The sequence below is a fragment of the Colias croceus genome, chromosome 11 (genome assembly GCF_905220415.1).
Source record: "Colias croceus chromosome 11, ilColCroc2.1".
In the NCBI taxonomy this organism is placed as follows: domain Eukaryota; kingdom Metazoa; phylum Arthropoda; class Insecta; order Lepidoptera; family Pieridae; genus Colias; species Colias croceus.
The window spans coordinates 3025272-3050089 of record NC_059547.1 but is presented as its reverse complement, the minus strand read 5'-3'; the positions used below and the strand labels follow the sequence as shown (position 1 = coordinate 3050089).

The 24818-nt window shown below is 31.7% G+C and overlaps 2 protein-coding genes across 4 annotated transcripts in view; both read right to left on the bottom strand.

Annotated features, from left to right (window-relative positions):
• Positions 1-1170: 1170 nt before the first annotated feature.
• On the bottom strand, positions 1171-16397 carry LOC123695863 (multiple inositol polyphosphate phosphatase 1-like). The gene is made up of 10 exons (XM_045641808.1): positions 16243-16397; positions 13521-13696; positions 4882-5027; positions 3837-4013; positions 3366-3485; positions 2901-2999; positions 2698-2826; positions 2371-2521; positions 1896-2094; positions 1171-1636 (listed from the first exon to the last, which is right to left on the bottom strand). The coding sequence occupies exons 2-10, from the start codon at positions 13690-13692 to the stop codon at positions 1393-1395; spliced, it is 1437 nt and encodes a 478-aa protein (XP_045497764.1). The 5' UTR covers positions 13693-13696; positions 16243-16397; the 3' UTR covers positions 1171-1392.
• A 6098-nt stretch (positions 16398-22495) lies between these two features.
• Positions 22496-24818, bottom strand: part of LOC123695315 (sodium-independent sulfate anion transporter) — a 30955-nt gene continuing 28632 nt past the window's right edge. For all 3 annotated transcript variants that reach the window (XM_045641125.1, XM_045641126.1, XM_045641128.1), the window contains 2 exons: positions 24345-24490; positions 22496-23405 (listed from right to left, as the gene is read on the bottom strand). In XM_045641125.1, the coding sequence (XP_045497081.1) occupies positions 23034-23405; positions 24345-24490 (518 nt within the window). In that variant the 3' untranslated portion in view covers positions 22496-23033. The remainder of the gene's footprint in view (positions 23406-24344; positions 24491-24818) is intronic.

Sequence of the window (24818 nt, the reverse complement as noted above, 5' to 3'; positions counted from 1 at the left end):
ATTACTCAATATTGAAACAAATTTTACATAGATTTTGATGTAGACATGCTTACACAGTATTTGCGATATCAATTGATAGTTTAAAAATTAAATAGGTACAAGGTACAGACTTTAGAATTTTAGACTAAAATCCAGATCAACTATCAACAGTAATTAATCAATGAAGGTTGAAAAGGAGTAAATGAAACACAATTTTAAAACAATTTATTTATTCTAACACATAAAGCTCTAGTGCGAAACAACAATTAATTTGTGTTAATATTATTAAAATACATAGGTACTTATAGGATACAGTACTAACATTATTATTTGTGTTCTGACAGACATTAAAATAACATTTGATATAAAAAAAATACATAATATGTTAAAGCTATTTTGGCGAATAGCAATAATCTTAAATCTTGATACATATTGCCAAATACGTTTTATGATCGTACATAATTATTGCATTTATAATTCATAAAAAAATTATATGGGTCGCAAAAAATATTTATTATTTCCATTCGCCAAAAAAACGTTCATAATGCATATTATGTAGGTATAAGATTATTCATAAGTGAGATTTTGTATTTGTGCTATTAAAGTAATTACCTAGTTATTTCGGTTATTTATAATACCTTTATCATTCACGAATGTAGCCCAGAAAAAACAACATTTTTTAAAATAAAAATTACAGTTAGTAGGTAAAGATAAAGACAACAATTATATAGGTAGGTAGGTATCTGTAACATTCTACTGAAAAAAACATACCTAGTATCTATGTTAATCTGGATTAATAACAACAAATAATGAAATAATCTTTTCAATCGGTCCTAACTTATAATCTACTAAAATAAAAAATAAAAATAACCAAATAAAATATTTACAAACCTACTCGATCTGCACTAAGAAATTAAAACTTGATAGTGAAGATCAAAATAATATAAATACAAAAAGGTACATCGTATAATAAAAATACCTATACAAATTAACTCGATTAAGTACATGTAGATTAAAAATATAAAAAATAATAAAATAGATAGATATTATGTAGACCGTACTTAATTCTAAAAAATCAAAAAAAAATCAAAATCTGTCCATAGAACTAATTAACTACATTTGGTATATTATAAATATAACAATCACATTAACAATCATTAACATTCAGATTATACTGATAAAAAATACTAATGATTTTTATTTATTTTAATTCTATTTGCACAGTGCCGTATTCAAAGCGGGGCCTCTATTTAAAGGCAACAGTAGCTGTCTAACAATAGATAAAACATAGTTGATTTTTTAATATATATAAACCCCTGTCTTAGGTGGTAGATATTTGTAACGAAATATTTTTATTAGGTAAGTAATAAAACCTTAGGTAGTATTTTGAACATAATGTTTTACATAAATAAATTAATACAATAGCCGGTAACAAAAAGCAATAATTGCAACAAAAACTCCAACAAAGCCGTTTATTTTTCCTGCGCTATTACAGAAGTTTAATTCGCAGTTATCCGCAACCAAACCAAGGCGTGTTTTGACTAAACTCCAGTCGCATAATCCAACGTTACAACCGTCTATGTATAGAGGGCGCTCGTTCGTCAAGAATAACACTTGATACGGCTCTCTGATTTTCAAATTGTTGTTCGGGATGCATCTGGAAAAACAAATACAAGTTTCTTAATACATTATAATGATTGTGTACAGTATATTTTAGCATTACAGTTTTTTTAATAACGATACAAATAAGTTAAAAGAATTCAATGATCAAGTTCTATACGTATTTAAAAATAGTAGTAATTTATTAATGAATAGATCACGTTCAAAATCTGTTAAAAATAATTCAACTTTTTAATTTAATCTATTTTTATCTCACCATTTTCTATGATAATGTTTTTCTAATAAAACATACTAACTTGTACAAAACAGCTGCTATATTAGCATTGAAAGGTGACATGATAGACGTGCCCCATTTCCGATCCCTCGCAGTCTGTGTATGGTAGTTGTCTCCAGTTATTGGTGCTGTGTCTCTATAACCTCCTAGAGCTGATAGAGTAAAGAGTATCATCTCCGCTTCCGTGAAATGGATCGTGGCTTTTGGTTGTTGTGGTGTTTCTGTAATGTACAGTACAAAATTATTAAAATAATTAGTAGTATTACTCATTGAATAAAAATACAATTTTGTATCATGCAGCTCTAACATGTTTTTAATCGTTTACTCTGGCCGTTGCGATCACAGTGAATTCTGTTTAGTAGACCATAAAAAAAAATTCACAGCGTTAAAACAGTTCTCAATAACAAACGAGATACTCTGCAACGATTGATGGAGTCATTGAGCAATAAATAATTTTTTTTTATTTTTTAAATAATTGACTGTTTAAAATTTTTTACCGTGGTCCAAGTGGATTTTAAAGAAATCCATCATATCCTTAACCGCTGTGCAACCAAGTTTTTGGTTCATCGGGGTTCCGTAGCCGTATTTATAGTATGTTTCTAAATCTTCCGCGTATTCCAAACGCATCAAGTCTTCTTTTGTGAAAACCTAAAATACAATAAAAATTGTTTTAGAAACTTTAAGATTCCCTGTAGTCTTTAGTTTGATGTCGTCGTTGTGGCGTATGAATGAATTGAAACTCGGACTTATTTACGCTTAATAGATTTTCCTTAAAGATAATCTAAAGCAATCTATTTTTTTTTTAATATAACGAAAATACTTACAGCACACCACGGCGAGATCTGAACATTATCCCAAGCCTTATTGTATCGGCACATCTCGTACATGCTCAAAATTGTTTCATAGTTGACATCGTAACTGAAGCCAAGGCGGAGAGAAATATTTGTTATCATCTGAAAAACAAAGGAAAAAATATCAATTATTGTAGTTTTTTTCTACTATACGTGATACGGTATAGAATAACTACCTCTTTGAACTCCTGTTTAGATGAAAAAGTCTTGAGTTGCGTAAGTGTGTCGTTATTTTCTTCCACATCTCTCGTCCAAGCTGGACAGAACTTATAAGGCTGAGAAAATAATAAATAATAAAATTATATTTGTATCGCATGCTATATTTACCCCGATTATTTTGGGGCCCCGTAATGAGTAACACTAGGATTTATTGAGGAAGCCATCTTTGATTATTTCTGCTCACGGTTGTACCTAGTTGTATAGTTATTGTTTGTTTCCTTTCACCTATTATTATTTACCATCGAAAGGTCGTTAGAATAATTTATTATTGAATAATGTGTTGTATACTTTTAAATGCTTGTTATGGTGCGAAGACATGTCTCAGATATTAAGAAGACATTTGGAATAAATTTTATATCGTATATTTACTATTATTTCATTTTTATATATTACTATTATTTTTAAAGTAAAAGTAAATTTACCCTTAACAACTTCTCATCACTTTCTTTGGGAACATCCATGCTTTCCGCTTGGTCTCTGAAGAGTCCTTCAGTAAATGCTCTGAAGGTAGTGCTGGAACGTTGGTCGTTCACATATTTGAACTGGAAATACATATGAAAATCAATTTTCTTATAAATTGTGCTTGTTCATTTAATAAATGTAATTTTTTCTTCTTATAGGTTTTTGTGTTTTATTCTTGTTTGCGATTGAAGAAGGCTGAGTGGTTTTGTTTTGAGAATAACACAATATTACTATGACACCTTAGAGCTATGCATATTGAGCTTTAATATTAACAAATTTGACAATAGGATAGTTGGATATTTGTTATCCAATCACTAAAAATGTAGGAATAACATGGATTCTTAACATTTATATCAATCACGATTTAGATAGATAGATATTTGTATTGCAACTTCCTGTTGTATTAACTTCACGATTAGAGAAATACTTACCAAATAATCGTACTTATTATCTGTCAACAGACCCGGGAACTTGGAGCGCCAGGCCTGCGCCAACTGCTGCGTGGATATATAGCCATCTGTGGTCAGGTCACCCGCGAATGTCATGTTCTGACGAGGGTTCCACTCCCATCGCTCTAGGAGGTTCACGTCTGATGGGCACATGCGTTGCTATGGAAGTAAAAAAAAATATATGTAAATAAAAAAAAAATCGTGCCCCTTTTTTCCATTACAATTAAAATCTGTTAGGATCCGAACCGTAACAGAAAAGGTAGTAATTTATGAAAAGCTCGACGAATAACATGAGCCCTTAAAATCAATAAATCTGTACTAAAATCAAAATAAAAATAAAAAAATTACATAAAAAAAACTGCTTTTTAATTTAAAACTCTATTACTGCATTGCTCCATTTTTACCGAGTTACATAATAGATACTTAAGCTATATTTTTAAACCTCGAACTAAGCACTGGATAAGCGACTAGACCTAAATAAAAACGCCTTGGAAACATAAAGGTGATAAAGTGATTAATAATCTACAGCTAATTTTGTTGTTAAGCTAATCAAGCGAACTGTATCTCTTTATATGTTACGTTTCATTGACTTGGCGTTAATTTGAGTTACATCATACGTTCACCGCAAGGCTTCGATTGGGTTTCATGTCTTTAAGTATCAATATATTAACACGCAGTGGGTCGTCTTCTACCTAAGCTACGTAGTATTTTCTTTAGTAGAGCAATGAAATATTTATCGTTAGTTTCGTATTTCAGTGGTTTTGTCGATGTTAGTAGTGGATTAAAACTATATCTATGAGTTGTTTGAATCAAAAGATAACATTTTCACCTGGTGGAAATGTCCAGTCACTATTACAAATAAAACTTTTCTATATTTTGAATAACAATTTATATGCGCTGAAAAAACAGCAAAAAATCCATCCAGGGCCTCAACAATTTTAGACCGTCCCTGGCAATCGCAATGATATTATAAGGACTTATATTTGCAATGTCGACAACCAAATCTATGTTAAATTTATCAACTTACATTAGTATTTCTGAAGTTCCCGTTCCTATAATTTGAGAGGACATTCGCCTTGAAGTCACTTAGTCTCTGCAGTTCGGAGATTTCGTCAGATTCAGGATTGTGAGAGCCGTGGCGGTTGAGCAGCCAAATTGCTATTGGTTGACATCCTGCAAATAAGAATAGAAGAATTTTAGCAGGGGTAGAGACAGCAACATTGTCAAATTTGGATACGGGATCAAAATATTTTCATGAAATGTAGGTACAAAGATGAAAATCGAGACACCTATAATAGATTTCTTTTCTAACCCTATATTTAAATTATTGTATTATAATTTTTTACTCTACGATACAAAATAAGACAGAAGTAGTGAAAAGAATTAAAATATAATAAAAACGGATTGAAGCATCTAGAATATAGTACCTATTTAGGTACTTATGCAATACCTAAAGAAAGAGTAGTTGGGATTAGGTACTTTCTGCCTACTAATTGTGTCGATTTGACGCTTTCAATCAAGAGCTTATCAACCCTTTCGAATCTTAAAACTTATTTCAGTAAACCTTCAAATTTACATTCACGTCATTGGATATTATCAAAATCCTGTATTGACCTCGCGCAGCTGAATAATGTTTCTAAGTTGCATTAACTTGTAGCCTAAGCATACATTATAGTTCTATCGCCCTGGCAATTTTCCAAATGCTAATGTGAAAAATAAATGCACTGCCTTACATATGACTCATTTGACCTTTAAGAAAATAAGTATTTCACGCTGAATATTGAAGGAAATTATTATGAAAAAAATAAGCGAAGAAACATTTTAATTGCTGGAAGCACACAACAATGCATTTACCGTTTAAAAACAATGTTATATTCATGGGACCTTTGTACGGTGATTTTCCGCTTCAATCGTTATATCTTGAACTTGACTTTCAGACATGCAACTTAGATTAAACTTTATGTAATTTATTTTAATAATGTATTGTTCATTCTGTGGAAGTTCGTGGGCATATAAATATTAAATGGGCTTATAGGCTTCGCCTAAACTTTCTACTTGTAGTCACCTGATTTTGATCTATACGTCATATAATAAATCTGTAGAAGGGTCAATTCTGTACATTGAAAATATTGAAAAAATAAATACCAGGGGCTGTTACTGGATCGACACCAAACCCAAATATGTATGTGATTAAATATTTTTTTGTCTGTCTGTCTGTCTTTCTGTCTGTCTGTCTGTCTGTATGTGAAGGCATCACGTAAAAACTAACGGTCCGATTTCGATGAAACTTGGTATAATTATACCTTATTCTCCTGGGCATAAAATAGGATACTTTTTATCCCGGAAAAATACGTAGAAAAAATAAATCTTAATTTTTCCGCGCGGACGGAGTCGCGGGAGGAAGCTAGTAATTATTAAATCTATTTCAATCGCATTTTGAATATATAAATCTAAAATTAGAAATTTAAATACGAAAAATACTTCCTTTTCATATTCTAAGCATTAAAAAAGATATTATAACCTTTATCACAAAATGAATTTTATATTGCTTGCTGAAGAATATGAAATGATGCCCGTAACTACGTCGTGGTAGGGCTGAATAGAATTAAGCTGTGAGATTTTAGTAGGATTTAAGACTTAAGTGCAGTATCAGTAAACACATAGATTAAACTTAAATCTTGGCCATCTAATTTTCAACTCTTTAGATGAAATTTCGTTATTTTATAGGTACATTGTCAAATTAAACACACAATTCCTCGGATAACAATCAGCTTACTATCCTCACAATGCGTTAATAATCAGTATAAAATGTATGAACTAACCTCAATCCTCAAACCAAACAGTGAGTTATAGTAAATTAGCAAATTGAAGCTAATTAGGGCGAAATAATTCGCTTACGCCATAAATAAGAACATCAGTGACCTCATGAGTCAGCCGACCTTGTTCAGATCATTTGTCAAGTACCTACATTAATTATATTACGGATGCACACCCGTGTTTGCAACACCTGACTGTTCTAGAAAATATTGACTAGGATTGTACTATGTTTAAATATAATTTATTTAGTAAAATCAACTACAGATTACCAAATAGGTTAAATATTTAATAGGACTGTATTTTTGTTTAAATGTATAAATGTTTTTATTGTAATTTAGTAAAATTCACCAGAGGTTATTTCATTATTAAAAAATTAGTTATGGCACGTTATGGTGTAACGTCGCAGGATTGGCTTCGGTTTGTAGAAAATAAATGTGTTTAATAATATATTTTTTATATAATTGCTCTTCTTATTCAAACGGAATATATCTATATAAAATGAGAAGAAATTTTAAATATCGTCCACTGAAAATGCAATTTATTTAATAGGCATATTTGAGCGGACTGCAAACGACTCTACGTGACTCTACTAAACAATGTTGTAATTTAGTCTGTATTAAAATTTAAATGAAATATATATTTGACTCACAATATTGGTATTTAGGCACAAGAAATATCACATACATTTTATGTTACACAGAAAGACAGTGGTGTAAAAATTATATTTATAGCACAATCATCATGTCAAACCAATTCTTTAATATTCATAACTTCTTCATACAACACATTTTGATAGAGTCCTCATGAAGTCAAATATTTGGTAAATATCTACACACTGTGTACACATTATTAGTCTCAATTTGTACATGTGATGATGTGACACTTGCACTATCACACATATTTTTGCGTATCTTTTAAGTTTTAATGTGTACAGATTTTATGAATAAACCCTATATTCTGCTATCAATACTAGTTTTTCATTTATGTGTTTCTCTATATCATGTAACGTTGTTTCGAAGAACAATTATTCGGAGATTCTATTGTTGATCATAAAGTTGTTTAATACCACGTACATTTAGGAAAATGACTACCTTGAATCCGACTATACGGAGACGCTATAAAAGTTTTGTTTATCATTAACCGTCTTTAATGAAAGGAGCTCCTAAATTCGTTCTAGAATCTACTGCAAATATATTTATATTATTGTTAATGCCTATGGAAGACTATTTTCTCATCATCAATATCATAACAAGACATCGTTTTATGGAAAGCAAACAGCAAAATGTTGATCCTTGAATTTCAGCCACTCCCTCTGAAAGAATTTTGTAAACTGGACCAGTAGTTGCTGAGATACATATATAGTATAAAGCTTTAAAGTTTCTAATGAAATACACGAATTTGTGCCATTTTTCTCGACCCGATTTTTACTTCCTTTGCTTACATTAAAAACTAGCAAAGCCATTGCATTAAATTTGTTAAAAGACACCAAATAAATAAATGCTGATTAAATTAGTTTCATTAACATGTCTCTGTCCACAGAATACCCCATATACGTCTATTATAACGAGATTAAATAAACACAAAGAGGGTGGGCGGCCATGTGTGCTCCACAATATACTTAGGTCAGCCTTATTGGGACCTATTGCTAATGCGTTTTAACCGTCTACCCTTAATGAAAGTGCTATTTCAGCTTAGCCGTCGCCTGTGATTACTGGAATCGATCTCTTTGTCTTTGATGTTGCATTTGGACTGTGCAAGGGAAGATTTTAATAATGTGTTTTTTTGTATTGAAGGGAGGTGGTGTTGAGAATGTTACCCGATTCAGTAACATTTATCATTTCATTTTCACTTTTGATTAATTAGGTACCTAGTTACTTACCCTACTAACTCAAGCTTATTTACTTCATATATGTATGTGTATATTATGTATTGTAAATACGGCGAAATAAAGAAAAAAATCTGTAATGCCATTTTTATTTTATTTATGGTACTGGAAGGCGTATACGGCACAAACGAATTAAGTATATAAAAAGCACAAGCAAGTATGAAAATGTATCTAAAGAGTGCATAATTGTGTACCTATATCACCTATATTCCATTGCAACGATAATTTTATTCACAAACAATATACCTACATAAATACTCTTCATATCTGGATCGCTTTTCAAATGCGCAAAACTCGCAGAACTCGTACTGTATTTTAATATTGATTTATTATAAGAAGAATGTGAAATTAAAAACACATTTAATAAGGAATAAACAAGAATGAGATAACAGCCTTCTTAAGTGGGTTTGGAAAAGTGACTTGTATTAATCTAGGTGAATCTACAAGGCACTAGATGAAATCATAATGTCGTAATCAAATGCTAAATATTTACCATGCTTCATTTAGTGCATAAACTAAGAGTGAGAGACATATGCATATTTCCTACAAGATAGAACAACACTCCGTATAAAGCAGTTCTCATATAATATGGTAGAGCTACCACGATGTTTTACCCATACTACTCCACTACCATTGATCTTAGCGTGATGGTATATTATAGCCATCTTCGTTTTCCACGATAAGTGGGCAAACAAACAAACTCTTCAGATTTGTATATTAGATAAAATCAAATATTAAACTATGCAATGTATTAAAGATATAAAGATTCCAAGTCACAGTGGTTTAATATCCGCACAGAATTGAACACGTCAAGCCCTTAAAAGTTATCGAGGTCTCAGAGGATTATAAAGTTAAAATCGATAGCAACTTTTTCAATTCGCTATTGTATTTTGATCAGCTTATACTTGCACAATTGCATCGTGTAGGTTATGTATTATAACGATAATTCTATTGTTTCATTCATTAAGTTGTGTTTGCAACACTTCCAATTAAAGAAATGGCATATCCGTGTTGGAATTACCGAGTTGTATTTGTACGTCACTATAATTGTTTAGGCTTTTTTATAAGTAAAAAGAAAATTAGTTCATACTTGTACTTTTTATATAACAATTTTATATGAAGTGAAACTTCTTTATCGGGGTTGGAAAAAAAATTGTGGAACATTTTTTCGTTACGCGTGACAATTTTCCGTTACGCGCCATCTTTTTCTTATCCCTACCACGCGTGATGCGAATTCGCTGTAAAGTTGCAAAGTAAATAATTTTTTGAAAAATAAGGTCATAAAGAAGTTTCACTTCTTACGTGTGTACACCAGTGTCCAGTACACGCACACATTTTTTTTAAATGGTGATTAATGAATTGCCTGAATTATATTCATTCCAGCTCTATCGGTTACAACTTACAAATAATATAATATATACAGAACATTTAAATAAATTTTATACATACCTATTAATATCAATGACTACATTACGAATGGTATATACCTATCTATCTTTTTAACCAGTATTTCCTACCAAGTAAAATCGCAGCCAATGAAGAAAATGCAGACATAGATTTCATAATGTGTGTCACACGTTACATATATAGAAAGTGTTCGTTTTTCATCAAATAATTGTGTAATGAGACTAAATTATTTATCTCTGTTGGAGTATGTACATTTGGTTCATTTACAGGAGTTATAAATAAGAGATTAAATTTATTTTGGGGCTATTTAGTAACATAATAAAAACACTTCGAATGGTCTCTAATGATAAATAATGTTTTAAAATCCAAGTTAAAGTTTAAAATATTAACTTCATTTCGACAAAAAATGGACAAAACGTATCGAATACAAAATATAAAATCTCAAGAAATTAAGTGGATAGAGACGATAGAGTATTAAATGTAGAGACACAAAAGATGAAGCTGAAAAATAAAAAGGATAACTATATCATTTCTTCCAATAGAACGAAAGACACAACCAGCTATAAAATAATATAACCACGACCTATCAACTTAGGATATTAGAAAAATGCCTATCAATACGTGTCCCGTATGCCAAACAAAACGTGTTTGAAATAAAGATGACACGTCACATATCCGGCCTCTTGGTGTCTGGTGGCTTCGTTACTGCTTCCATGAATTTGTATTATTTGAAACTTGATAGTGATAGTGGGATTTCATTGATAACATAGTGGATAGAACTGTTCTAACTTCTAATACAAGATGTAGTTACAAATTATATAATCCTTATAATATACTAGCTGTCCCGACAAACGTTGTTCTGCCTTACTCTTATCACTTAGGGGCATGAAAAGTTGGCCGATTCTCTGATTTAGGTACCAAATAGGCACACAACATTTCATGAGAATCGATCCAGCCGTTTTGGAGGATTATGGTAACTAATATTGTGACACGAGAATTTTATATAATAGGTATATAGAGATGTATTAATTATTCTTCAAAACTCTAATACAACCGTAATTGCCTATTATTGTTTGATAGATTGAATAACTAATAAAGGCTAATATCCTCGTGCGATCAAAGCAAAACTAACATTTACCTACCATGATGACCAAGACATAACACACATCAACTATACCAATAAGAATCGGTCTAGAAATTCTTAAGTTACTGTTCACAAAATGTAACATACCTATTCCAAAATTAATAATTAATTTGCCCGGAAGCTTATTTATGTGCTGTTATTTTTACTGCGTTGTTATAAATTTTGGAGCTGTTCCAGATTTAATAATCAATTAAACCTTTCCGTCATACTATTATGTGAACAGTGGAAATAAACGTAATGAATTTGCGTAGGTATTGAACCTACACAGCCATGCCGTGGGCATTTAATTTTTCGTCTCTTTATCTATACTAATATTATAAAGCTGAAGAGTTTGTTTGTTTGAACGCGCTAATCTCGGGAACTACTGGTCCGATTTGAAAAATTCTTTCGGTGTTAGATAGTTCATTTACCGAGGAAGGCTATAGGCTATATATCATCTCGCTGAGACCAACAGGAGCGGAGCAATGCAGAGCACAGCTAGTATACTGATAAAGAAAAAGTAAGGAGCTACTAATAATAAAAATCTTCCTACTCATATATTATGACAGCTCTTCTGACGAACTTTGGCCACAGCAGCAATCCTAAAAGAGAGGTTAAGGGTAAAAGCATTTGACTCTTAACCATCCTGTGCCCTGACCGAAACTTTATCCATACTTTATCTAACCCACGACTGTTGTTGATGAACGATAAAATAACGATAAAAAACTTGTAGCATTACGCTTCTATTACAAACTTGTACCTGATTACATCACCGAAACCATAATACCACTGACACGTTTTACGCCTTTTATTTGCGTCCCGTGTAGTTAACGGACATCTACAATTAGATAGAACGGCATAGTTAAGAAATATGCAGATAGATTACTGCAACGAATTTTCTGACTGCTTTCTGTTTCATTGATGACGTACCTATAAAAGTTTAAAAAAATGTTAGAATTTAACGCGATTTCTGAATCGTTTGCTAATGCAATATTGTAAACAAATAATACGAAATTGACTAGCATTTAATAATATGTATCAGGCAAATGTACTAAGTACTTTTAATGGAAATTATAGTATTATAGTTACACATGGCGGATACCACAGGTGATTCAACTTACTCAGTTTTACTGCTTTTAAATTTGAGGTTATAAATGTTTAGTGAATATGTATATAGTGTAGTTGTCGATGTTTTAATTTTAAGCAAGATAAATTATTGAATTTATATTTTTTTGGTTTTTATGGCATTCAAATCTAATATATAAAAATCAATGCCACTTTTCGTTGTAATTCCATAACTCGAGAACGGCTGAACCGATTTCGATAATTCTTTTTTTATTATATTCCTTGAAGTACGAGGATGGTTCTTATGTAGAGAAAACGTAAACATGTACCACGGGCGAAGCCGGGGCGGACCGCTAGTGCTTTATATATCAGTGGCGAGTGGCTGAGTTGGTTAGGCATCCGCCCCGGAATGGCGCGAAGGATGCGGGTTCGAGTCCCGCCTCGTGATCGAATTTTTTATATTCTTTATAAATTTATAAGATAAATTATTATTCTTTATAAGTTTATGTTTATTTTCCATAACTGGTTTTAAGCTGGTAACTATTTCATGTATTATTTACCCTTCAGACTTTTTTAATATACTGAACTAGCTTTCCACCTATGGCTTCACCCAATTTGTCTAAAACCTAATAATTTATAGGTATACTAAAACCTATCTCGGGAATCATTATTCACTATCTATTATAAAAGCGCACCAAAAAGCAGGTCGTTCCATTAAAATAACATTATAAATTCTTATCCCAAATTCCGTACGTGATTTCCAAACAAATAGAAGATGCATTGTGAACATTTTGTATGCAGAGTCTACCTTGACCGATGAGTTACGCAACCGCTTTCCGCTACATTCTAAGGCATTTAGGTCGCATTTTGATTGACATAACAGACATATTTATGTGTACTTTTTAGTGAAAAAAGAGTAAGAATTTTATGCTAATGAATGTTTAGAATGTGAAAAAAATTGGAAAGGTAAGTACCTAATTAATTAACTTTATGTATATATACTTAAATTAGCATATTATTTGCATAAGCAATCACTTGGATTGATCTGATTAGAATACCTAACATAGAAATTTTTGGGCAACAACTTTTTTGTATTTATGTTACTAAGGGAGTACGGTCCAATACAATATATTATTAAATACCAACAGGCATAGAAGATTAGAAGATATTTTTATTATAAATTCATTATATTTAACATACCAGCTGAATACATAGTTTACCAGCCAGTACCAGCACGACAAAACGGCCTAAATCTCACTTAGATCTCACCTTCTGATTTCTCTCAATTTAAACGTTGTGGACCGCAAATCTCAGTCATACCGTTTGCGGATGTACTATTCAATACAGTACTCTTTTACATTCTACATACCTGGTACCTCATGGGATCTCATCACCGGTATGCCCTTGTGGGAGAAGGTGTATGCAGTCTTGGTGCCAAACATTAAGTATGGCTCTTCATCACCAGAGAGACAGGTTTCTCTTACATCTTGACCTTGGACTAGGCTAATCAGTGCTAGAGCACTGAACAGATACCACCGCATTTTACTGTAAAAGAAGTAGAAGGTGAAATACATAATTTGAAGAGAAGAGGAAGGTTTAGAGTGTTGTCTTTAATTCGCTTACGTTACGTTTTATTAAACGCTATGTAGCATTTTCATTTTTTTTTTTTCGTAAGCCGGGCTTAATTTTACTCTAATTATGTTATTTATTACTCTAACAGGCACGGTTTTTCCATGTCCCCTATGTCCGAAAAAAGTAAAATTAATTTATACTGTGGCACAAAAGTTGGCTATACGAGTAAAAACTATCTATTGTTTTTGAATGTTTTGGTGGAGGTCAGACGCTGATCACTGGATAGCCAATGAAAAATATAGATCGATGATGTTATACCTCTCTCAGTCCCTATCATCTCTAATCGCTAGACTACATAGAGCTAGGAAAATAATAACGTATTTAAAACAACACAGTTATGTTTTTGCAGATTTTCTAATAGCTAAAGATATCAGTCGTTCGTTGAGTTATGAATGAGAACTGTTAACAATCACGTCTGTCTATTGTCCTAAGTACCATATTTTTTCCGCCTACGTTTCTAATTGTTAATAAACCATTTGCATATTATGTGATGTAATTATTAAAAGTACAAGAAGCCAATGTTATAATATTATCGAGTACATATTTAGTTTTTTGTATAATACATTTTTTACAGTGCAAAAAAAATTAATTAATTAATTAATTGTTACTTCAATTAGTATTTACAAAAGTAGAGATGTGAAAGAACGACAAACTATCAAACAAGAAAACACACTGTCACATTTATGTTTAAATACCAAACGAAATGTTACATAAGGCGCTGTATGTGAAAAATGATTTTCCCGGTTTTCCCGCTTTTCTTTTGAAATGTTTCCTGAATTTTCTTTACTACAAACCTCACGTAGCCAGAGACCTTTCCAACAAATGCAAATCCGTGGAAATCGGTTCGTGCGTTCTGGAGTTATAGCGTCAGGAAAGAAAGCCAGACTTATTTTTATATAGTAAAAGAAGATGACGTGTATGCTGTAAGAACACATACAAAGCAAGACAATAGAAGTAAAAGCTGAAAGCAAAGCTTTTATATATAACTAGCAAACTCTGGGCCCGGTAATATTACCTATGTATTAAAAAATACATGAGCTACTATGTAGTCAGGGTTATTGTATCAAACAGTCTCTTTATCACTTTTAAAGGCGATGAAGCGGAAAATCTGACATATATACCTACTGCATGAAAATAAAGCCACATTATGATACTATATTTTTAGCTAATAAAGGAAAAACGACACAGATCATATTTCATTTCTTAGTGACATTAATTGACATGATGTGGTAGTTATAGATTCCTGACTTGGCTCGTTTGGTCTCCGGATAAAAGTTAGCAAATGTTTGTTTTCACATTAGATACTACATACCTATATATCCGTATCCAATTTCATTCGAATCCATCTAGCTTTTCTGGCGTGATTGACAAACAAACAAACATATGCATCGGCTTTTTCGCATTTATACACACTAGTCTATAAACATAGAATCAGGGCATCTGATAGTTAACGTGTATGCGTTATTCTATTTAAAAACATTTTAGTTTTCAAATATAAATATAGTCTGGTATTTTAAAAATAAATGTATACATCTAAATAATACCTATAGATATATAATTTTATAAAGAGAAAATTTATAGTTCAATTGGCTACGCATCTGGCACGTAAATAATAGAAAAATGAAACAAGTACATATTATTATACCTAATATGTAAAACTTGGTAAATAAAGTTTCCAAGGAATGACTAATGTACTACGTAATATGAATACAAGTGTTACATTAAAATGCACTAAGGTATTTAATGCAGAACATAGCAACTTATTTCCAATTGAAGTTTATTAGTTAGTGTAATTGTTCTTCCTTATAAAGTAATTTTATTATCTAGATAGCTACTTGCTATTTTTATTTGAAGTTGAATGTATGGGAAATACTCCTGAAATAAATCAATTTTATTTTATTTTTATTTTTTTATTTATTTTTATTTACAAATAGCAAATGTAACGATGAAACTATCTAATTACTGTACAAAGCTTGTAAATTCCATAGAGCAATTTTCAGTTAATTCGTTACCTGCAAGAAGATAATCTTTCTATTTCTTATATTAGTATGTATAATGGCCTTTTTATATTACAAGTGTATCTTAATTATAAGGTACAAATAAAAAAAAAAACAAAAAAAGAGATCTTAGTAGTTAAAAGTTCGTGCTATAAAAGGTAAGTATTTATGTTTTAAGTTCTGATGAGTGTTTGGATTAAGGAAACTCTACATTTTTAAAGAGTTACTTAAAATACCTAAAACCTCATTTATTATTACTATGGCAGTAGGTACCGGTAAATCGTGATTTTAGTTTTTTATAGCTTGAAAAAATCATGTCTCCTTACTAGCACGATTTTCATATAAATTAACAATAAAACATTCTCAACTATAGGTATCCGATACAGAATGTATAAAAAATCGTGTACAAAACAAATTAGATAAAAAATATGTACATAGGAAATAATTATAAAAGTAAATCACCTTTATGAATAGTACACTAATCACATAAAATAACACAGCACTAAACTTTCATAAGCGCGGGAAATCTGGATTATAATTTATTATCTGTGGAAATGCGCGGGAAGCGGTGCGTTCCTCAGAGTTATGTCGGACGTACTGGCCACAGTACTGGCAAGAAACAGGCTTGACTACGTGCGCGTATTGCCTATGAGAACCGATGATAGCCATGAACCGCAAAAATGTCTCATTGTACAAAATAACATAACGGTGCCCCTTTTTGTCGATTTACTCTTTATATAAAGCGGAATGAAAACAATGATTTGTCATTTTTAATGTTTCCTAGAAATGCATGTGTGAAACATGATTAACATTCACGCTATTGTAAAATTACTTGCAACGATTTTTATCTGTAAATGGCGTTTAAATTGATTCGCTAATGGTGAAAAAAAGTGTTAAATTTAGTACCCAAGTATGCAAAATAACTATTTTTGTTCAGATCAGGTGATAGAGCAATCTAAAATCAATAAGTTGCAAAAGTGAATCAGCTCTATCGTTTTCTCTAATTTTTATTAGGTATAATAATAATCATTTTTAGCATAAGTATTAAGTAAGTTGATATAAATCATTACATTAAGGAAAAATATATAGACCCAGTTCAGCATAGATATTTAGGTACTTATGTACCTACATAATATGTATGTACATATTTCTTTTTTTCATAACATCTCCGTAAGCAACAGAAAAAAACATATTTAATACATTCGCTAGACGTAGAATTTTTCCATTTTTAAATCCTATACAAAATTAGTAACATCTAAACAACATACATAATTTGCTCCCAGTAAAAATTCATTTTCATATATTCCATAGCCGTAGTTATCCCAGTTTCAGAATAACGTAATAACGTGTAGATGACGTCAGCCTATTTTCCAACCAACTTCATTTCTGCACTATTTAATGAGAGATTATACTTGCATTTATTTCTGAACGAACATTTTATATGAGCTTCATATAAAATGAGTAAATTTGTATTAATTATTTGGTATTCTTATGAGACAGCGTTAGCTTGTATATTGTATATCAAAAGCATCTCTATAATTCTCTTAATAAAATGAAACGACAGAAAAGAAGAAGCGTTTATTCTCCTGAAAAGTTCAATATATAACTCAACTCATAAATATTTAAAAAAGTAACCTGTAACTCACTAGCTTCCACAATATCTCAAAACAGGTGCTAAAATTGTAATACAACTCGTGATCAATGAGTAAAACATTATTATTCACGTTGACCTACAGATGAAAAATTACGTATCACCTGTATAGGCAACTGCATCCATCGGTCAATGAACCATCTGACGAAAGAGTATGCACTGTTCAAACACTATGACCTTAATACTGCGTAGAAAGTTGCTGGCTTATTGTTTAACTCTGCAAGCTTTAATTACGCCGATAAAGCCTGATAACGTGTTCTGGATTCTCGTGATAAAAGGAAAGTCGCTTTTGTGCAATGTTTTTTCCTCTCTTTTAAATAGAGTAATGTGATACCACAGAATGATAATAATATACTACGTAGGTATTCAAGTGATACATAATATAATATTTTTGTTTAATAATGGTTTAATAGATGATGATGATGAATAATGGTTTAATGTCACGAATCACGAACAATTTTAAGAGAGGATAAGATTCTAACTGAATTATCATTGTTTTTCTAAACTTCTGTTAGAAATTAGGTCTTTAAAATATTCATGGTAGCGCAGAACGTCTGCTAGTATGCAAAAACCCTTAAAAAGTTATTACCTACTTTGTATTAATCATTTTCTTCTCTTCTAATACGACTGTTCGAAGCGAAAATCATTTTCTTCATGGTCTAAGATCCGAACATAAGTAGAGTATACCTGCATCGGCGTGATAATAGAATGAGACCAACTTTATAATAAATTTAGTGTATTAAAAATGGGTTGACTGGGAAAATCCTGGACAGGACATTTTTTAATTAATTATTAAAAAATCTTTTATTTTCATTTTTTATTAATTGCAGTTTCGAGATAATAAAACAATTTTGTAATAAAACAGCGCTGACGTGTAACATTTTTTTAATTATATACCGTGAATTGTCTAAAAGAAATCGCTTTAGGTACAGTGATAATATAAAAATAAAATATTGCTCTAATATGTTCTAAACAATAAATTAATAATTTTCAATACCCCAATTGGGTTTGCAAGTCTCCTACAATACATATAATAAGCTAGCTATTGAAATTGAATAGAATTAAATCAAATAGAGATAGATATTTCTAAGTTTCTAATGTATTTTTAGCCTGCCTATATTATATTTTTTTGAAGATTCTATGCTATAGTCATTGTCAATTCAGAATATTGCCCTATATTCAAAAGTAATTTTATTCCCAATCAATCATTTCGGAAATTCAATCCAAAATTACATTTCCGCTGATCCAGCAAATTCAAATTCAAATCAAATGCAATCCCATTTTGCCATAAGTAGCGTTTAGCTACTATTATGTATTCTGTGCCATAAGTGCAACGTCAGTGAACAATGTAGTCTCAATTTCCATGTGCATTGACCTGTTACTATATCAAAGCACACAATATAATTATCTATAGGTACTACATATACTAATATTATAAAGCTGAAGTTTGTTTGTTTGAACGCGCTAATCTCGGGATCTACTGGTCCGATTTGAAAAATTATTTCTGTGTTAGATAGCCCATTAATCAAGGAAGGCTATAGGCTATGTATCATAACGCTAAGACCAACAGAAGCGCAGCCACGCAGGTGAAACCGCGGAGCGCAGCTAGTATAACATAAAGGTCAGTTTGTTTTGTTAACTGGAAAAAGGGTTAGTGTGATTTAATAGTGGCACAAATATTGATTAGGAGATCTTATTTGTTGTAGACAGCAGATATCTAAATAGTAGTAGGTAGATGTATGTAGATAAGGTGTCATAAATGAAACAATGAATTTAGTGTTCAAATATCTTTATTCATAAAATAGGGTCAGGAAGCGAAGAGGGAATTTGGCCATCCGGTGTTCCTATATTCATATAAAGAAACAGAAAAAAACCTCCTCGAGATCGAAATGTTCGCGCATACTCGTGAGGGAGGTCCAAACAGTCTTTGGGTCACTGAGCATAATATGAACACGTGAACATATTGTGATCTTGCTTGATCATGATGTTCATTTTCATTTTTTATCACAAAATTTCCTTATTTTAAAGAAGTTTACTTTTATTTAAGACTCCTGAAATTTTAAAATCACCGAAAAGGAAATTCCGCACAGTTCCCGTTCTCTAGGGATAAAAAATATATTTGTACTAATTCAAGTTTCAATTCAAATCTGTTCAGTGATTGAGGCGTGAAGAAGAACTAGACACACAGATAGAATTACTTTTTACATACATATTTTGATATTTAAAAACTGCGTGAAATGATATGCAGGCTTCGTTGGAGTTTCGTGACGTCATTTGCTTTTATTTCAGTTTTTATTTTATTCAACTTCGTCTTTGTTTTTATGTGCAGTAGTTACTAGAAATTCAAATGAACTATAACTTTTCATATACAACAGTTCAGTAACTTTTAATTTTTAAAGTCACACAAATATCAACTCATGTATAGATAGCGAAAAACACACAGACATATATATTAATTTAATCTTGGAAAAAACTATTAGTATTTTTAATTGATAGTTTTGACCTAAGATTTGATATTTATTCAATTAACGTAGTAACTTATATCTAAAGGGGTGTAAATAAAACAACCAAGTCATCTAACTCTCAAAGAGTTTAATTAGAATTATTTTGTTCTTGGAACTGGGAAAACATTAGTTAATTTTCATTTAAACGCACCACAATTTTAAATATTTATATATATTTTTTTTTATCTAAAGCATTTCTTTAAAATATCAATTTTATTAACTTCCATTTGTTAAACATACATATTATATTATGGATCACAAGATGAATATATATAATGGAGTCTCAGAAGAGGTTTGTGCGTCGTTATACCACTCACACTAAAGAAACAAGACATGCAAATGTATTTGTCATGTTTGTATAAGTACATATTTCTATAAATAAGTACAATTATATCGAGATATGATTTGTTTAATATAAATCTATGTTTTGTACTATGAAAATACGTTTTGTTACATTTGAAATTTTATAGTCATCTCAAAGACATTCTGGTTTCAAAGTAGAATTTAATAATTTTTCTTTAATTTTCCTTACAGGGTCTGGTGCTGTTATTCATAAACAACTTAATATTAACCTAAAGTTTCCCGAAGAGACCAGAGAACAGTATAACAAATTTGAATTTAACTTGAGCATCTGTCCCCATTTTTGTGAACTACCGACTCTTTGACGTAGAACTCTTCCAAAAATCGAACTGCGTTATAAAAATTATAATACGTATACATATAAATAACTCCAAGGCTTACACTCACACAAGAATGCATTTGCATTTATCACAAATCACACGACGCACTGGACCCCTAGTCTCTAAAGTAGAATGATATTAAATTCCTCTACAAACTAACTTGTACTCTAAACACATATTAATAAATAAACTACTACTTAAACAATTCTTTAAGTATCACGATTATAGTCATATTATGGACATGGCGTAATAACTCATGGCATAAGTACATAAGAATAATTAAATTTATTTTAAAATCTACAATCACAACATGGCGAGAGACGCCTAGGGTCCTCTTAAATCATTATTAAAAAAATAACGCTATGCGGAAACTTAGGGGTTAATCGACAGTTCAGCTTAAATCTTGCAGAACCTAATTGAGTCAATATAATGTCTATTAATACTAGAATTAAGTACATATTCATTTGCATCAAATATATTAAATACACTTATCTACGGATATCGTCATTGAAATTGTGCAGGAATACATTGATGACGTTCGAATGATGATAAGCGTCTACCTAACAGTAATGTATCGAGTTGCATGATTTTCAAAATTCCAAATAGTGAATAGAAAGTAATATATCGTTTTCTCAACAATAATTATTCGTCACAAAATCTGCTTAAAGCTAAAGAGTCGACGCGACGCAGAAGATTGAAGTAGACACACATTTATAATCTACGTTTACCATTAATTATTTCTGAACAACGACATCGAGATTTGCATCAAAATACACCAATTCACTTCTATTTTCTATGCTACTGTACGACACATTATTGTTTTAACTCTACTGAGAAATCGTTATTTTGAAATGTGTCGCGTCGATATACAATATATTCATATATTCATGATACACATACAAATAAATAAAAATAATTATTAGTCAATAAGTTTAACATCATACCGTTCCCTAAACACAGTTACCCTACGCAAGATTTGAGCTGAAAACACACTTTTACCTAACTTTTAGGGTGCTTTTCCACCAGCGATGTGCGAGGATGAGTAGCGAGGGATGTGTTTGTAAATAACCAATAGAATCGCTTCAAACGCTAAACGCTTCAAACTTCAAACTAAATGAAGCGATATGATTGGTTCTTTTCAAACACATTCCTCGGTACACATTCTCGCACATTATTGGTTGAAAAGCACCCTTACGGGGTTATACCTCAACACCAGCTCAGTAAATACGATCCGATGCGAGGATAAGTTCAGTAGAAAAATAGTCAATATATACGTCATATTATTTGTAAAAAAAGAACTACTCAATACTCATATAAAGATTGTTTTGTAGTAAAAGAATCAGATCAGTAATAATTAGAAGGTAGAAATCATGTCCGCTTTTTTCGGATCGTCTTTTACTTGGCCAACAAGACCACGACACAAAATACACATCTTTAAAATTATTGCTAAATAAAGGTCTATTTATAAAATAGTATCGCGTAATTGTTGAATTCAAAATAACTCCATATAATTATTAAAAAAAAAAAAAATTTGTACAACTTTAATGTTTGTGTCGTAGTCTTACCATAATCACGAATCATTATTTCTCATGCTAACAACATACACGAGAGAATTGTTCTGGCTCTGTTCATGAATATTGTTTTGTTAAGCTTTTTTCTGAATAATTAAAAAATAGCAAATATGAAAACAATGTAGGTATCTCTGTTCCTCTTTAGTATCTGTCAAGAGGAACAGAGAAAGTAATATGGAAAAAGCATAATAAGTTGAATCATTACCTACCATAAAATTCTAATTGAATGGAAAAGTGGAAACTACAGATTATACAACTCTGAAGAATCTAACAATATGTGTTGTAGTGTAGTACTAACATAAATTACACATTTAACAGCTTTACAAGTCTGTTCAAATGTGGTAAGATCTCAAAGATTGGTTAAACTATTTAAGACAATATATTCTCAAAATCGACTACATCCAGAAAATTGAGCAGAACAATTGTTTCGAGTACAGTTCACACTCGGTATATAATACTGATGGATGCGGACGTCCGGTCCCCGGATCCAGCTGCACAGCCATTCACCTTCCGACCCTTACATAACTAAAATAGAGCATCTATAGTTCATGTGACTAAAATGACCAACAAAAATGACCACCAGCTTTGACTTCGAAAAATTTCTGGAACAATTTGTATAGTTTAGCCCGAAAACTACTGCTTTTTAATTTAAAACGGTAAAGTTTACCAAAAATAGAACATTGGTACAAAATCTATTTCATTGTGTCAACCGGCGGCCATTTTAAGTCATCCAATCACAAAGTTTTACATCGATACACGATAAATTCGAGGTTCACTCGGCGAACTATTTACACGACGGCACCAAAACCGTCAAATTCGTTCCAAAAATATAGTCCTATATTACAAGCTAAGCATTCAAGGGGAGGGTGGGTTTGGTTGGGGCGATCCTGTCGTCCGCTGTAAAGAGTCGGTCAAGTTCGTCATCTTCATAGAAGACGACGAAGTGTTCCGGCTTAGCGACGGCTTCGAAGATTGAGCAGACGGAAGGTTTTACATTATAGAAGTATAGGGGCTGTTGTCTCGCGTGGAAGTCAGCTGTTAGTTGTTCAATGCTCTTGGCGGCTGTGTAATCAGCGCTGTATATGTGAGTGCACTCAATGACGACGGGCACAGAGTTGCCGGTCGCGCACTTGGTGACGAGACGTCGTACGTAGTCCACTGACGGGAACATGAGACAACGGTCTGGTGTTATCATTAGGTATTCCACGCCTTGGTCAGTCTGGAAATATTAAAAAAATATATTTGAAACTAGCAGTCCGCCCCGGCTTCGCCCGTGGTACACATTTACGTTTTCTCTACATAAAAACCATCCTCGTACTTCAAGGAATATAATAAAAAAAGAATTAACGAAATCGGTTCAGCCGTTCTCAAGTTATGCGCTTACCAACACATTTTGGGATTCATTTTTATATTATAGATGAAATGAAATAAATGAAATGAAATGAAAATGAATGAAATGAAATAAAAGTTGTCCATTTTATGTTTTACAATTAATGTACGACAGTGGGTCCCAAACTAAGATATATGATGATTTGGATATGAGTATTTTTGCTATGTTGTTATAAAAAAGAGCATTTGTAAAAAAAAGTGTCAGAAGTGAAACTTCTTTGGAAAGATTCAAAGATACCAATATAGTCGCCGTACTCCATGACGTGACGGTATTGCCATGACGCAACCTTGAAATTTTACTGTCATCGCGCCTAAAGAAGTTTTACTTCAAAAATGTATAGTATGTTATGTTAATATTAATCCTTGGTATAGAATTAAATTAAATTAACTTCGCTATAAGGGCATTGGCATAAGGAAGTTTATTACAGTAAATTCAGGTTATCAAAAGCTGTGGTTATAAACAATGTTAAGGAAGATTATGATTGTATATTTCAATGTATTCTGGGCGACAAAATAATCTTTTCTATTTTAAGTTATTGAAGTTATACTTCTTTTGGCGCGATGGAGAAAATGATGAGAGTGAATTTTTACGATGCGCGCACACCGACACCTAAATTTAGCAGCATGAAGTTAGTTCTAGGTGGTATGAAAATTGATAACTATGTTCAAGTTGTATATTCTAGTATTTTTTTTCCATACGCCAAAGAAGTATAACTTAAAACGCGTGTACATAAGTACACACACTCTTTTTTATATGAAAATTCCTTACTTTTAACATTTCCACGGAGAATTTGGGTCTAGCAGCGTGGTACAGGATAAACACAATGTTGACAACAACTCCGGTGAGGATGCCCATCTCTATCGGTAAAGCCAAGCAGAGGACGAAGGTCGTTAGTCCAGGAATGAGGTCCAATTCTGAAATAATGAGAAACAGAATTAATTCCGCTGAGTAGAAAATATTAAAGAGCTTAGACGTTTCAGTGGTTCAAGCCGTATTAAACAATTTAAATATTTCATATTAATCATAAAATCAAAGACTAAATTATTAATCCACCCTCTGACAGGTAGCACTGCAACTAATGGAAATAAATATAGGCTGATGAAGACAATCGAGTTTTATTTTTAACTAGCGGTCCGCCCCGGCTTCGCCCGTGGTACATATTCACGTCTCTACATAAGAACCATCCTCGAACTTCAAGGAATATTATAAAAAAAGAATTAACGAAATCGTGTAAGCCGTTCT

Coding starts and splice junctions, on each gene's coding strand:
- LOC123695863 (XM_045641808.1), bottom strand. CDS start 13,692: ATGCGGTGGTATCTGTTCAGTGCTCTAGCACTGATTAGCCTAGTCCAA. Junction 3,000..3,365: donor GTGATGAGAAGTTGTTAAGG/GTAAATTTACTT, acceptor TTATTTTCTCAG/CCTTATAAGTTCTGTCCAGC. Junction 2,827..2,900: donor CTAAACAGGAGTTCAAAGAG/GTAGTTATTCTA, acceptor TTTGTTTTTCAG/ATGATAACAAATATTTCTCT.